General features: G+C 51.3%; 1 protein-coding gene across 1 annotated transcript in view; it reads right to left on the reverse strand.

Annotated features, from left to right (window-relative positions):
• The window catches only part of Lrrk1 (leucine rich repeat kinase 1), a 67,976-nt gene extending 54,120 nt beyond the window's left edge, over window positions 1-13,856 (reverse strand). The window contains exons 1-2 of the mRNA XM_042698503.1: window positions 13,815-13,856; window positions 9,777-9,975 (exon numbers count right to left, since the gene is read on the reverse strand). Of these exons, the coding sequence (XP_042554437.1) occupies window positions 9,777-9,870 (94 nt within the window). The 5' untranslated portion in view covers window positions 9,871-9,975; window positions 13,815-13,856. The remainder of the gene's footprint in view (window positions 1-9,776; window positions 9,976-13,814) is intronic.
• Between the last annotated feature and the right edge of the window lie 2,083 nt (window positions 13,857-15,939).

The raw sequence follows: 15,939 nt of genomic DNA on the forward strand, positions 1-15,939 counted from the left end.
GGATGTGGAACCACCCTCCTCGCCTAGAACAGCCTCCACCAGGGTCATGGGCCTGCTCTTGCACATATTCACCCCCGCTAAGATCTCCTGGAAGTGTGGACTGCAGGCATTGACTGCCCAGCCCGTCCCTAGTGCTCCAGGCCCTGCCATTCTGCTTGTCTGTGCTGTGGCTGGCGGTGGCTGCACGCTGGTAGGAAGCCTGAACTACATGAAGGAAGGTTCCAGATGCTCCAGCTCCAGCTCAGCTGTGGGTGGGGTGAGGCCAGCCTTGTAGAAGGCTGAGCGTGGACAGAGAAATGCCTGGAGCACGCGCTGAGCCCGTGGGACACAGCACTGGGCTGGGTTCTAAACTGACAGGTCTCGACCAGACCTGCCCTCCACCAGGGGTCCTGAATCAGAGGTCTGGGGGCCTCAACCAGCTTAAGTTCCCTGTTTATGAAGCCAGGTGCCAGTGGCTCACACTTGAAATCCCAGCTACTCAGTAGGCTGAGATCTGTGGAACACAGTTGGAAGCCAGCCCATAGCAGGAAAGTATATGAGACACTTACCTCCAATTAGCTAGCAAAATGTAAAGTGGAGGTGTGGCTCAAGTGGTAGAACATCAGCCTTGAGCACAAAAGCTGAGGGATAGGACCCAGGCCCTGAGTTCAAGCCCTAGGATTGACATGTATGTGAACATTCATTTCTCTCTCTCTCTCTCTCTCCAATCTAAGCCATGATCTGTCTCCCACCTCTTATTTTTGGTTGGTCATGCATGGGCTTTAACTCAAGGCCTGGACACTGTGCCTGAGGTTTTTGGTTTTGGTTTTTGGTTTTGGCTCAAGGCTGGTGATCTACCACCTGAGCCACAGCCTTACTTTTAGAAGTTTTGGTGGTTCATTGGAGATAAGAGTCTCATAGACTTTCCTGCCTGGACTGACTTTGAACTGTGATCCTCAGATCTCAGCCGCCTGAGTAGCTAGGATGACAGGCGTGAGCCACCAGCACCCGGCTTGAGCTGTCCCATTTTTAGGCAACTGCTCTAAATGTTCATGAAACTGGGCGATCTGGCTTCATTACTGAAATACCATGGCAGGGATTGTGTATTTGCATGTGTGTGTGTGTGTGTGTGTGTGTGTGCACATGTGTGTGTACTCATACTAGGACTTGAACTCAGGGCCTTGGTGCTGTCCCTGGGCTTTTTGCACTCAAGGTTGGCATTCTACTCTCAAACTGCCCCTCCACCTCTAGCATTCTGCTGGCTCATTGGAGTTAAGAGTCTCACAGATTTGTCTGCCTGGGCCAACTTCAAACCTTGGCTCTTTAGCTCTCAGCCTTCTGAACAGCTAGGATTACAGGAGGGAGCCGCTCTGGTGCCCGGCTTGGCTGGGCATTTTGGGGGAAGACAAGTCAGAGCAAAGCTTCCTATGCAAGAAGTGACACACACAGATAAACAGCCTTGATTCTCAGCACACTCTGATGGTTGTTATTAATTATTTATAGCCAGGGACCCTCAGACATCTGAGAGCAGGCCATGGGGAGAAAGGGAGGGAGGGAGAGAGGAGGTAGGGAGGGAGGGAGGGGTGGTAACCTCCATCAGAAGGGCTCACTTCATTAAATCAGAGTACGTCCTCCTGGATTAAGTGAAGACCCTCCTTGCCTGGTAACAGGCAAATATGCAGGTGTCTGTGTGTATCAGCAGTCACCTGGTGTAAGCAACCTCTTTGGTTTGTGTTACAAATGCAAAATACAAATAGTTAAACCCTTAAGCCAAGAGCCTGCACATTGGGAAGGTGGGATTTGAATCACATGCATGTCTCGCTGTACACAGCATGATTTAATTTTTGTGCTGGTCCTGGGGCTTGAACTCAGGGCCTGGGCAATGTCCCCGAGCTTTTTCATTCAAGGCTAACACTCTATCACTTGAGTCATAGCGCCACTTCCAGCTTTTTGGTGGTTCATTGGAGATAAGAGTCTCACAGACTTCCCTGCCCAGGCTGGTTTTGAACCATGATCCTCAGCTCTCCTGAGTAGCTAGGACTGCAAAGTGTGAGCCACCAGGACCCAGTTCCAAAATATTATTTTATTCAGTAAAACACCATACTCCTTACATAAATTCCTCCTGAAGACGTAAAACTTATAGTAAACACAGGGGCCTTCCAAACAGACTCTATTTTAATTCAACACCAATGCCCTAAACAAGTAGCAGGAACTAGTATGAACATCATAGCAGCAGCTTGGAATAGTTCCGTTTCAAAGTTTTCAAATAATCCTTTGCTCTCTATATTATAATTTCTATCATTATTTTCCCACAGAGCAGTGAAAATTTCCAACACACACACACGTGTGTGCACACACACGCATAGTGCTACAAACAGGATGAAACTTGTTCTGAATACATGCCTAACCCAGTATTTAACACAGGAAGATGAGAGCTCCTTTCTTCCCTCCCTCCTTCCTTTCTTCCCTCTCTCCTTCCTTTCCTCCCTCCCTCCCTTCCTTGTCCTCCTTTTTCCCTTTTTTATTTTTAGGTTTGGCTCGTGTTGCTTGTTTGATTTTAATGGAGAGCCAGGTGGCTGTGAGAATGAACTTCAGAGAGGAAGAAGACAAATGCAGGGGCTGGCTGGGGTGGGGGTACGGTGTGTGTAAAAAGGAGGAGAGAAGTGGGGGATCCAGAGCCCACCACACTCCAGGGTGACCCTGAGCCACAGACCAGCGGGTCACAGGCCACAGGCCACATTTGCTAGAAGTTCTGAGCTAAAACTCGCCATCCACGCGTCCCCGGCTGCCGGGAACGGCTGCGCCCTGGGGTTCAATGCGGGCGGTGCTAGGCGGAAATCCATTAGACGAAGAAGCACTTGGTTTTGAAAACCTACAGAAGCAGACATCGTCTTGTGCTTGGCAACCACTTGGAATTTAATATTCTATTTCTAAATACTTCTAGTGACACGGGCTCAGCCATTTCTCAGAGACACAACCTCAGCTGTCAATAACTCAACCTGGAAATGCCGTGTTCCAGAGTCATGGTTTAGAATAGCTAACTGTCCTGACCTATAGAGAAGCAAGCAGAAGTGATTCTTATCACCTGGTATCTGAGAGCCGTCAGTAAACAAAATCCCACCCATCTTCCAGAATAACCCCGACTCTAGAAACCTTGCCACACACCCCAATAATTCACCTCCCGGTTGCGGCATCTCCCCAAAGCCATCTCCTCCTTTTTCTGTCGGTCCCTGGCCATGTTCTGTCTCCAGTACCTTTCCTACCTTTCCTTCTATAATGCACAGTACTTGTGCTGGCATCTTTCTCCTGACACAACAAGTCAAATAAATTCTCTATCTGCTGTTTCATTCAATAAATCCCGGGCAATGGAGAAGAGACAGAATTGTGGTCTTAATCCTATAGTTTCTAGTCCTGGCTCTGTGTGTGTGTGTGTGTGTGTGGTATTTCTCTTCTCTTACAACAACACACGATGGAGGTAGACACTGCTACTTAATTGAAAATGCGAGGCCTCCCTTCCTCTCCACCCAATTTGAGAGCCATCTGTGTCTCTTCGAAAAGACACTGTCATGGCATTGGCTCCCTGTGACATTGCATTTACCCCTAACAAGAGATTACAGTGAAAATAATCATCATAAAAACCCCCTAAGCCCATAACGCCTGGCAGAACGGCCACCCGCAAACTTGGCCACGGTACTGACCTGATCATATTTGCGTAATCGACTTCCTGTGCCTTCCTCCTGCGAGTGTGCAAATGGCCAGGGCTCCCCAGGAGGGGGAGGGCAGGCCCGCCTCGAGGTGAGGCTCACCCCCTTCCACTTCAGCAGCTCCCCTGCGTGGCTCTGGGGAGGAGCCTTCTCCCCAACATGCCACTCCAAGGAATTTTTAGCCTAAGCAGCAGCTTTGAGCTCTAGATTGCACGATGGTGAAATACAACCTTTTATTCCTACAGGAGGAAATGCAAGAGGATGCAGACTGTGGAGGGGAGGAGAGAGAGGGAGCCAACACCCTCCCCCCGTGGGCAGCAATTTCCCCCAGACAGATGGTGAGGGCTCAGCCTCCTGCTGGCCACTCCATCAGCAAAGGCCTCAGAGCGAGGACCAGCCCAGCTCGAAAGCAACAATGCTCCCCGCACAGCCTCGCGGTGGCTTCATCAAGCTCTGCAGATCTTTCTGAATAAACTGTGGTCAACCCCCCCCCCCACACACACACCCCACACACACCCAGCAATCCCAGGGTGTAAAGGTTCTATTTTCCTTTGTAATAGGCGCTGGTGGCTTACACCTGTAATCCTGAGATCTGAGGATCGAAGTTCAAAGCCAGCCTGGGCAGGAAAGTCTGGGAGACTCTTATCTCCAATTGATCACAAAAAGCTGCAAGTGGAGGGCTGGGAAGGTGGCTCAGTGGTAGAGTACTTGCCTTGCATGCATGAGGCCCTGGGTTCAATTCCTCAGCACCACATAAGCAGAAAAACAAAAACAAAAAAAAAAACCCAAAAAACAAAACCAAACAAAAAGCTGCAAGTGGAGATGTGGTAGTGTGCTATCCTTGAGCAAAAACAGCTTAGGGATAGTGCCCCCAGGCCCTAAGTTCAAGCCCCAGGACTGGCGCACGCGCACACACACACACACACACACACACACACATACACAATTGCAGTGAATTCTAACATCTGAGATATCCCTATATCCAATATTGGATAAGTCAAATATTGAAATGCTTATAACATACACTGAAATTGGCTCCTCCTCCTCCTCCTCTTCCTCTTCTTCGTCTTCTTCTTCTTCCTTCTTCTTTCTTCTTCTTCTTCTTCTTCTTCTTCTTCTTCTTCTTCTTCTTCTTCTTCTTCTTCTTCTTCTTCTTCTTCTTCTTCTTCCTTCTTCTTCTTTCTTCTTCCTCTTCTTTTTTTTTTGCAGTACTAGGATCTGAACTCAGGACTTTGTGCCCACTAGGCAGGAGCTCTACTGCTTAAGTCTACCAGTCTCTCCCCCACCTCCCTCCATGCAGGTCCTGGGCACGTCCCTGAACTCTTGTGCTCAAGGCTAGTGCTCTACCACTTGAGCCACAGCTTCACTTCCGGATTTTTTTTTTTTTTGTAATTTAGTGGAGAAAAGAGTCTCATGTACTTTCCTTGCCCAGGCTGGCTTCGAACCACGATCCTCAGATCTCAACCTCCTGAGTAGTTAGGATTCCAGGTGTTAGCCACCACCACTTGGCTTTGTGTTGGCTATTTTCAAGGTAGGGTCTCATTTTATGCTTGGGATGGCCTGGACTGCTGGGCTGTGGTCCTTCTATTCATGCTTCCCCTGTGGCTGGGATTACAGGTATGCATCACAGACAGAGTCTCCTGAACTTTCCCCTACCTCCGGGATGCCATGATCTCTGCTTCCCAAGTAGCTAAGATTACAGACATGAGCCACGGCACCCTGCCAGAAGCGGGCACATTCTATGGCCAGTTCACCATTGTGGAACTGACATGATTATTTTCAGGAAGTGACAAGAAAATCCTGTATGAGAACTTAGGGAAAGATTCTGCTGGTCTACCTGTGTTTTTTCTCTTAGGAAAGACCCACACACAAGCTACGACCCGTGATGGACAGCAGATACCATGCACTTATTTGCTTTTTAGCTCTACTACATTTCTTGATTGCCTTGGGTGATTGTGTTCCACGTGGCCCTAGAAGGGATAGGTGTGTGTCCACACTGGCTGTGAGTGTGTGTGTGTGTGTGTGTGTGTGCGTACAGAGACACGCCCTGAAAACCGTGTGCTCATTTGTTCTCCCTTCTCCTCCACAGGTCTGCAGGCAAGCTTCGCAGCCTCAAGTTCGAACAACAGACACAAGAGAAACGGACTCCAGCATGGTGGCGTCCAAGCCCAAACAAGGCCACGACACACAACCCGCAGAAGTAGAGAAGCCAGGGTCTGCTTGCTGCCAGCCTGCTGCGACTCCCATGGACAGATCTCAGAGTGGACGGAGACAAATCCCAGGGTAAGGGCAGCGGCGCCCTGGGAGGTTAAACCCCAGCAGCCCATGAAGACAGAAGTCCTGGGATGTGCAGTGTGTGGTGTGTGGACACAGCTGCTCCTGGTCCCGGGGGCTGGTAGAGCCACTGGCCAGAGCTGTTTCCTTTCATGAAAAAGCCCAGTGGTTACACACACACACACACACACACACACACACACACACACACACACACACACACACACAGAGCTGCTGCTTAGAACAAACCCTGGATGCAGTTGCAAGAACTTCTCTTCCCCCCTTCCCTCCCTTCTTCATTCTCTCCCTCTCTTCCATTATTCTCAATCCCTACCTCTCCTTCCCTCCTTTCCCTCTCCTCCCTCCCTCCCTCCTTCCCTTCCTTCCTTCCTTCCTTCCTTCCTTCCTTCCTTCCTTCCTTCCTTCCTTCCTTCCTTCCTCCTTTGTTCTCTCTCTCCCTTCTTCATTCTCTCTCTTCCTCCTTCCCTTATTTGCTATTCCTCCCTCCCTTCCTTATTCTCTCTTCCTTTTTGTCATTATCTCCCTCCCTCTCTCCCTTTCTCCCTCCCTCCCTCATTTTCTTCTTCCCTCCCCCCTCTCTGAGACTTTCTCTTTCTCCCTCGGGGTCTCTGAGTCTTTCTGTGCCGGGCTCTGTGTGTGTTGTCCATCTGTCTCCACGTGAGTGTTATTCTGAATATTAAAGCAAAGTCCTCCACCATTGCTCTGTGACCACAAGCATCTTAAGTACGCCTGGGCTCTGCTCTCCAAGCTCTCTGCCCTCCCCCCTCCCCTCCCCTCCCTCCTCTGTTCTCCACTTGTACTAGAAGCATTCCTCACCAGAGAGGAACTGTGCTTATTTCTGGTTAAAAAATAAAAAAAAAAGACCAAGAGAAAAGAGACATTGTTTAAGGTCCAATTTAGAAAATTTTCTGATAGCTTTATCTTGGCAACTTCCTAAAGCCTGCTTATTTATCCAAGTTTGTGGAAATCACTTTGCTGATAACAATGATACAAAAGGTTTTTTTGTTGTTGTTGTTTGTTTAGCAGAAAGAGAAGGATGGAAACATTGTTTTCCACTGATGGTAAGTCTGGAAGGAAACGGATTGAAATGCCCGGATGAGAGCTCCTTCACATTCCAACCCCTGGGGCCCTGGTGCCAAATTCCCACTAAACATCAACGCGTCCCTGAATCAAGTTTTGCAAATCTGGGCGCAAAGCAACAGCTCAGCAAGCTGCAAAGCAAAGCGATCAACAACCTTAGCAATCAGGGAAAAGGCAGCCGCTTTGTCCCTTTTGGAAGAAGGGGAAAGCAATCCCCTTCCCAAAGATTTCTGTTGCTTCAAGCCCTGAAGGGGCCAAGTTGGGACACCCGGGGAGAGTCTGTGGATGCTCTCAGTAAGTCACTGGTGAGTTTGCCAGGTGCTGATTGAGCCACACGCTCTTTCTGATCTCAGCTGGAATTTGAGGCAGGAGCCACTGTGCCTGGCTGGATTATATTTCCTTGACTGGGCTAGAACCCCCAGTGCAATGCTAAATGGAAAGTCAAGGTGACTTCCTTGTCTTGTTCATGACGTCAGAGGCAAAATTCAGTCTTGCACTATTAAGGGTAACCTTAGCTGTGCATTTTTAACAGACACAGCTTATGAGGTTGAAGAAAGGGGTGGAGCTCAAGCACCAAGAAAGGGGTGGAGCTCCCAGAAGGAGGAGGGGCTCCAGGAAGGGGCGGAGCTCCAGGCCACAAGAAAGGGATGTTTCTTGAAGCCACATGAGCAGGACAGATGCCCACAGTGCACAGTTCCTCACTGAAGCTGGCATCAGGGGCAGGCAGGGAGCTTCCCTCCCTGCTGCTGAGAGTAACCAATTCTATTCTGGAAAAATTTGACTGAGATTAAGGTTATTGTGTCTCAGGGCTCTGCTTCCTAAGTTCGAAGCATAGCTTTCGTTGCCCCCTGAGCGATGGATTCCCTGAGCCATTGCTCCTGCCACCATGGCTACCACCCAGCCCTGCTCCCTCCTCTGGCCTGGTCAGTGGGCGATTCCTTACTGGCACTGTGTACCTTCCCTGTGCCAGATTGGATGCCAGTCCCTCACTGACCATGGTGTTCCCCACCCCCCACCTCCACAGCCCAGGCTAATGGGTACAGATTGGATCCTTCTAGAATATTCAACAGTGGCCCAGCCAGAAGACAAGCTGCCACCCAAGGGCGGGGGGGTAGGGGGGTGGGGGTGGAGTGGGGGGGGGGAGGAGGCACTTCCTAATTCTATTTCCTACTTTTTATTTCTAGAAGACCAAAGAGCCCCAGCTTGAGCAGCCCACTTGGCTCTGATATTCATATAGACCTAAAAAAAATTATTTTTTTTCAACGAAAAAAGACACGATTAGATGTAGCTAATGGAACAACCTGGAATGTGAAGACCTCCCGGAAAGTTCCTTCTCCATCCTTGGTCCATGCTGAGTCTGGCGGTGGTCGGTCCTCTTAGAGGCTCGGTCTTGGTCTTTCAGGTATAAGGGGCAGGGGAGCCCCCAAGCACCCCACCTTCTGCAATCCAGGAGAGTCTGGCCTGAGTTATCTAGAAGTTTCCCTACTTCTTGACTCCTGGGTGCCTCCCGCAGCTGGCAGGGCAGGTTTGGCCACTCGGGCGGGTGTCACACACCCAGAGGAATGTCTAATGACATGTTTGTGGGAGGGGCTTGTGCAGCAGCAGGGCCAGAAAGTCCCGCCTGCCCTCCTGTGCCCCGGAGCCCCCTGTGTCCTCTGTGCCCCCTGAGCCCCTCTAGCCTGGGAATCCATCGGAAATGCCTCCGAATTCCTCCGGACCATGGAGGAGTTCACCGCTCGCTCGTGAGGTGAAGATGTGACCCGCTCTCCTGGGACACAGGCCACAAGCTCCTGGCAGGACACCACGGCTGCACCAGGCTCGCCTGCACTTACAACATGTGAAATGGCAAACCCATGGAGCCGGGAGGCATGACTCAAGTGGTGCAGCACCTACCTCACGAAACACGAGGGCCCGAATCCAAAGCCCAATATTGTCAATAAAGAAGAAAAGAGAAAGGGTGAACCATTTTAAATATGCACAAGGTAAAAAAAACATACAAGCCAAGCAGAAGTGCATTGGTGCAAAAACATTGCCTAACACACAGCTAAAAAGATACAAAATCGCATCGCCACCAAATCCACAAGTCAAAAAAATCACATTGTATTTCACTTTGGGGTTTTTCCTAAGCCATTCTAGCAGGTATACTGGGAGTCTGGTGGGGGCACATCTGTCCATCTGTCATCAGAGCTCTGTGAGTGGCTAAGACTAAAGGAGTGACATACAAGTCTGAGAGATTGTCTCCAGGGAGGAACTGGATAAGGCGGTGCATGCCTGTAAATCCCAGCAACAATGGGACACCTGTCAGTAGATATGATTTCAGCTCAAAGAAGGAGAGCGATCCTATTCTGAAATTAGCCAGTGAAAATCAGGGCTGGAAGCATGGCTCAGTAGTAGCACACCAGCCCAGTAAGAGCAAGGCCCTGAGTTCAAATTCCCGTACCACTTAAAAAGTGATGATAACAACAACAGCAATAACAATAACAATAATAACAATAAGCCCAATAGGTCTTTGTGTCCACAATACATTTTGTACACAGCCCCTCATTTGTTTATTTATTTATTATTAATTTAAATGAGACACCCCTGCCCAGATATATTTTATAATGAAAAAGCACTAGATAACTGTCATTTTATTTCCTGTAATTGACAACGCCCTGTTCCGGCTTAGCCTGAACTCCCTGCCGGACAGTGGTGGTTCCCTCCCAGCCCCGTTCTTACCATTGTCGGTCTCCATGTCGACTTCTGGCCCCACAGCTGCTCCCGCCGGCCCCACACACCAGTACATGCTGGGTGGTCTCCACATGCCAGCCATGGGCCCTCCAGGCCGGCGATCTCCAAAGGCAGGTCCTGCTGCTGCCACACCAGCTGCCAGCACAGGTGGATTATGGGTGTGAACACACAATCATGGTGTGTTTTTCTGGAGGCAAAAGGACATTAGCACATCAGATATCTCATTAACACAAGTCCTTACATGCAGCCCCCTGCAAACATGTACTGGTCATACCAGTTCAGTGTTATTCTCCTCTGTGAGTGTGAGTGTGTGTGTGTGTGTGTGCACGCACACACACGTATTGGCGCTTAAACTCAGGGGACTCACACTCTTGCCTGTGTCTTTTCACTCAAGGCTCGTGTTCTACCCCTTGAGCCATACCTCCACTTCCAGGTTGTTGCTGGCTAACAGGAGATAAACATCTCATGAACTGGGCACTGGTGGCTCACACCTGAAATCCTAGCTACTCAGGAGGGGGGCGGGGATCTGAGGACTGAGGTTCAAAGCCAGCCCGAGCAGGAAAGTCCCCATGAGACTCTTATCTACCATTAATCACCAAAACACCAGAAGTAGAGCTATAGCTAAAAGTGGCAAAGCACTAGCCTTGAGCAAAAGAACTCAAGGATGATGCCCAGGCCTTGATTTCAAGCGTCAGGACTGACAAAAAAAAATAAAACGGAGTTTCCCAAACTTTTCTACGCAGGCTGGTTTTGAACACTGATCTTCAGATCTCAGCCTCCTCAGTAGCTAGGATTCCAGGTATGAGCTACTGACACCCAGTTCCTTTCCCATACTTCTTAACAGTCTATCTGTCTGGCCAAACCTATCAGGCGCTCCTCCATCCAACATCAATACTGGGTTCACATCTTGGCCGGCATGCAGTCGGCACACAGCCCATCTTGTTCTTTATGAACCACTTCTTGCTAAACCAAAGTGGCACTGCCCCAGCGAAACACATGGTTGGGGCAGAGAAGCCCAAACAGTCTGGGGAAGAAAGTGGACAAGACTCAGGAGGTGATCAAAACACTTATGGATTATAGAAACCTAATTTGGAAAATCAACCGAAGAATGGCAAGAAGGGAGAACTCCTCAGACAGAATCTGGTCTAAAAGAAAGGTTCTGAGTCTGATATAAACCCCCAGAAACTACCACGTTCTGCGGCCTCTGCTCCTAAATACCTAACATCTCAGCAAACATACCACCCTGAGTCTCAAAGATTCCCATCCCCAGAATTCCCTCTCAAAACACAAGTGTCAGCTTGGGCACCAAGAGTTTGCTCCTGTAATCCTAGCTATTCAGGAGGCGTGGAGATCTGAAGATCGAAGTTCAAAGCCAGGCCAGGCAGGAAAGTCGGAGAAACTCTTATCTCCAGTTAATTATTATTAAAAAAAAAAAAAAAAAAAAAAAGCCAGTGGTAGAGCACTAGTCTTGAGCAAAAGCAACTCAGACATAGTGTCCAGGCCTTGAGTTCAAGCCCCAGGACTGGCACAGAAACAAACTAGGAACAACCAACCCCCCCCCCCAAAAAAGAAACCCAGAAGTGTCTTGTCCTACAATGGTTTTTAAGTGATAGAAACAAAGTCTTACAGATATTTCAGGCTACTTCTCACCCCACACGCCATGTTCCCCTTTCAGTTTCTGCTCATAAATCATTCCACTACTGGACGGTTTTGTCCAAGGTGCAGATCACGCCTTCATCCACATTTGACTACACTGTAAGCTGAGGCTTTCTGATGAGGTAATTCAAGTTTTTCTTCATTTTTTTTTTTTTTGCTCCCAAATACATACCAGGCTTCCTTCTGCTTCTTTTTAAGATAACAGTTCAACAGAATCCTGGTTAAATGACATATTTTCCTTCTACAGTCCAAAAAAGAGTTGCAACAGATGTGTTTTTCAAAATTTTTCTTCCAGTCATGTTTATTTTACTCATTTTAAAGTATAAATTTCACTTTGCCAGCTCTTCGTATCCGCGGATAAACTCCCAAGGCTTATTGGAAAAGCTCATGGGGAACCTGGCATTTCATTCTATAAATGCTGCTTAAAGCCCTTTTGGTAAAGCATGAGGTTCAAGATTTTATGAATCTGGAAGAGAGGGCTGACAGTGAAAGTAATTGCTCAACGCCAGTGGCTGATGGCTCATTCCTGTAATCCTAGCTACTCAGGAGGCTGAGATAGGAGAATCATGGTTCCAAGCCAGCCCGGAACAGACAAGTTCATGAAACTCTTATCTCTAATTAAACCATCAAACCAGAAGTGGCAATGTGGCTCAAGTGGTACAGCACCAGTTTTGAATGACAAAGCCAAGCAAGAGAAGTGTGAGGCCCTGAGTTCAAGTCCCAATTGAGTCAGGAAGTAACTAAATAAACATCACTGTGACTTTTCCAGCAAGAGAGATCCAGCCTGTGCACCCAAGGGCTCCAGTGGAGGCTGTGGGGAAATGCAGTCAGGGATAGTGGGCGAGGGTGGACATAAACAGAGAGGCCCAGGACAGTCCCAGGAAAAGACCTAGGGAGGCCAGGCCAATGGGTCGGTCGGTGGTCTGAATTAAGAAGAGTGTTCCCTGGCATTTCTTACCAAACACAAGGAAGAACAATTGAGTTCCGTGGGGAGAAGGGAGAGGCTCCATTCATCCATGAAAACAAACCTGCTCACTCCTGTTACCTTAGCTATTCAGAAGGCTGAGGACTGAGGATCATGGTTGGAGGCCAACCTCAGCAAGAAAGTCTGTAAGACTCTTAACTCTGGTTAACCACTAAAAGGCTGGAAGTAAAGGTGTGGTTCAAGTAGCAGAGCACCAGCCTTGAGTGAAAAAATTAAGGGGCAGAGCCCAGGCCCTGAGTTCAAGCCCCAGTACCAGCACAAGATATATCAATATCTATCTATATCTATATTGATATCAATATCATCTATTATTGGTATGTTATTTGATAGTATTCTTTTTCTTTTTCTTTCTGGAGCAGGAGTAAAGATAGTGAAAATTAAATCACACAAGGAATTTAATGTTCCGATTTTCCAAAACCATGCATACTACAGTCCCTTTAATTCCTGAATACTCTGTCACTTCTTTCTGTGTGTGTGTGTGTGTGTGTGTGTGTGTGTGTGTGTGTGTGTGTGTGTGTGTGTGTGTGTGGAGGGTAGGGAAGAAGGTACTGAGAAGATGGCAGTCCATGGCTATCCAAGCAAAAGTGTGAGACCTTATCCAAAGAGGTAAACCGGGCTGGGGGCTGGCTGATAGATAGAGCACCTGCCTGCCTAGCAAGTTGGGGGTCTTGAGTTCAAATCCTCAATACTGCCAAAAAATAAAAAAATCAAAACAAGCCAGCAAACAAATGCATTTGTGCACGAGCCACAGGGCCCCCCCCCACCCGCCCCCACCCCGGCATAGCCTATTTGGCGAGACGTTTGCCCAGAACGCAGCTACCCACCTGGGATCTGCCCCTCGCCAGCCCTTGCCGGGAGATGTGTGTATGGGAAAGAAAGACACTTCCTGGCTTCGAATTACACCGGGCGGCTGGCGCCGGCTCTGGGGGCCCCCAATTCCCCGTCCGCGTCTTCCCACCGACCTTTCCAGCCTTAGGATCCCGTGCCAGGGAAGGCGGCGGCGTGCCCCAGCGGGCGCAGAGGTGGCACCCAGAGATGCAGATGGGGACCCGGCACCCCAGGCCGTCCCGGGCTTGGAGACGCACGCGGGGATCCAAGGGCGGCGCGTTCTGCTTTGGCTCCTGCTCCCCCCCCCCCCCCCGGCTGGGTGCTGCGCAGGGGTTGGTTTGGGGGTACCACTCCCCCTCCCCACATCCACACTCCACACTCCCAACCCGGCGGCGGAGGTCCCGGCGCCGCGGGGTGCAGCTGGGAGGGCGACGCAGGGCTCCCCTCCGCGCCCCCCCTCGAGCTGTGGGGCCCGCGGCCTCCGGGCAAAGTCCACCCGGGGCGAGCACGCGGGCGCGGGGCGCGGGGCGCGGACCCCCGGGCCGGCACTCACTCACCTGCGATGGGGTGCGGGGTGCGGGGATCCGGGCGCGGGCCGGGGCCTGGCCGTCCCTTCCTCCCTCCCTTCCTCTGCCCTCGGCCCCCCGAGTTTCGGGCCGCGCGCCCGGGCCCGGCCCAGACGCACTTCCTCAATCCTGAGCCCGCGGCGGGGCGGGCGGCGCGAGGGCGGGGAGGAGGCCGCGGGGCGAGGCCGCTGCGTGGGGGGGTGTGCACGCCTGGACGCCCCCCCCACCCGGAGGCCCTGCCTCAGTTTCCCTAGCTGTGAAATAGAAGCGATCCACGTCACCGCTCGTGCCCCAAGAGACACCAGGACCCTGGTTGGGGGGGAGGGCCGGTAGGGCCGGGGTCCTATCCAGGATGGGGGGGGCGTGGGGGTCCCCTCTGTTCTGGTCCTGGGGGACCAGATCGGTCGGGTGTCCCGAGCGGCACGCAGTGGGCAGGTGCGCGTGGACACGTCCACCAGACACTCTGGTGGTCATGTTTTTAAAGGTGGCCTGTCCATTCGTGCGCAGCGTTTAGTGATGGTTGTACACACTGCCTTTGCCACGCGAGCTACGCGTATGTAGCTGTGTGTGGACGCGCAAACCTGGTCTATTTGAATATGTATCTATACACAATGTGTGTGTGCGTTCCTGGGATCTGAACTCAGGGCTTTCGTGCTTGCTGGGCAGGGGCTCTACCACTCAAACCATGCCTCCACACACATGCTTTCTCCCCTCCCTCCTTTTTTTGCTATAGATAGTTTTTCAGATACTCTTCCTCCTTCCTTGTCCGCCAGAATCAGGCCGTCGGCGTAGCTGGTTTTGCGCCAAGGAACCAGGGTTGAGAACTTGCTAACGTTTTTTTATGCTGGAGCAGGCCTCTAACTTTGATCCTCCTTATTTCTGCCTCCCAACTAGCTGGGATTCAACAAAGCGGTTTCTGAATGCAGTGCACCAAATGTCACCTCTTTCCTCATTCTCCCTTTTCTCGACTTTCTTCATTTTATGGGATAGGCATTGAGTTCCCTCCCCCCCTCCCCACTCCCAGCCCCCAGTCCTGGGGCTTGAACTCAGGGCCTGGGCGCTGTTCCTGAGCTTCTTTTGCTCAAGGCTAGCACTCTACCACTTGAGCCACAGCGCCACTTCCAGTTTTTTCTGTGTGTGCAGTACTGAGGAATCGAACCCAGGGCTTGGAGCGCGCTAGGCAAGCACTCTACCCCTGAGCCACCTTCCCAGGCCTGCGATGGAGTTTATGATCACGAATCGTGTTTGATTGTCCGCTGGCGGGGAGGTAAACAGCATTCTGTGGGATGCAGGCCACGGGTCATGTTCCCACGTGCAGTACCCGGAGACCCAGCACCAAATGCACCCCCAAACACCACTGGCACCAGGGAAAGAGAACCCGGCTCAGAGGAGCGGGTGCGTCTACACCCGGGCAGGCTCCGCGCCTCAGCTCTTGTCACCTGATGTCCCATGTCACCGCTGGACCATTGCCAGGATGGAGAAGGTCGCCATGCAACCCCCTCCCCCTCCCCCTCCGCCTCCCCCCCCCCGCCTCCCCCCCACCCCGCCGCGCCCCCCCCCCCCGGCTTGCTCTTCTGACATCCCAACACCTATCCAAAAGAGCAGCTGCATCTGTGCAATCCCGTCCTCCCTACCGAGGTCCTCCTGCCGGTGCGCAGCGGGCAGCTGTTGGCTTGCTCTTAAAATCCCGGGAAGTTTGCGGGGCGGGCTCCGCCCCCGGCCCGTGGCGCCTGCGGGGCGCGGCGCGGCGACACCTAGCGCCGCGGGGAGGAACTGCAGGCCCGGGACCCGGACCCGCAGAGCCAGGGCCTCTAGGAGCATTGGAACTTTGGGGACAGGCATGGGGGTTTGAACTCAGGGCCTGGACTCTGTCCCTTAGCTTTATTTCACTCAAGGCTGGTGCTCTACACTCGAGGCACAGCTCCCTCTCTGGCTTTTTGGTGGTGAATTGGAGATAAAAGTCTCACGAACTTTCCTTCCCCGGGCTGACTTTGAACCTTGGTCCTCAGAACTCCTGTGTGGCTAGGAGGGCAGGTGTGAGCAGCCCCCCCCCCACACACACACACACGCCCTGCCCGGTGTAATTGAGCCTGGGAATAGGCTGGAAGTGTGTCCA

This window comes from Dipodomys spectabilis, unplaced genomic scaffold (genome assembly GCF_019054845.1).
Source record: "Dipodomys spectabilis isolate Male_0828 unplaced genomic scaffold, ASM1905484v1 ptg000233l, whole genome shotgun sequence".
Taxonomy (NCBI): Eukaryota; Metazoa; Chordata; class Mammalia; order Rodentia; family Heteromyidae; genus Dipodomys; species Dipodomys spectabilis.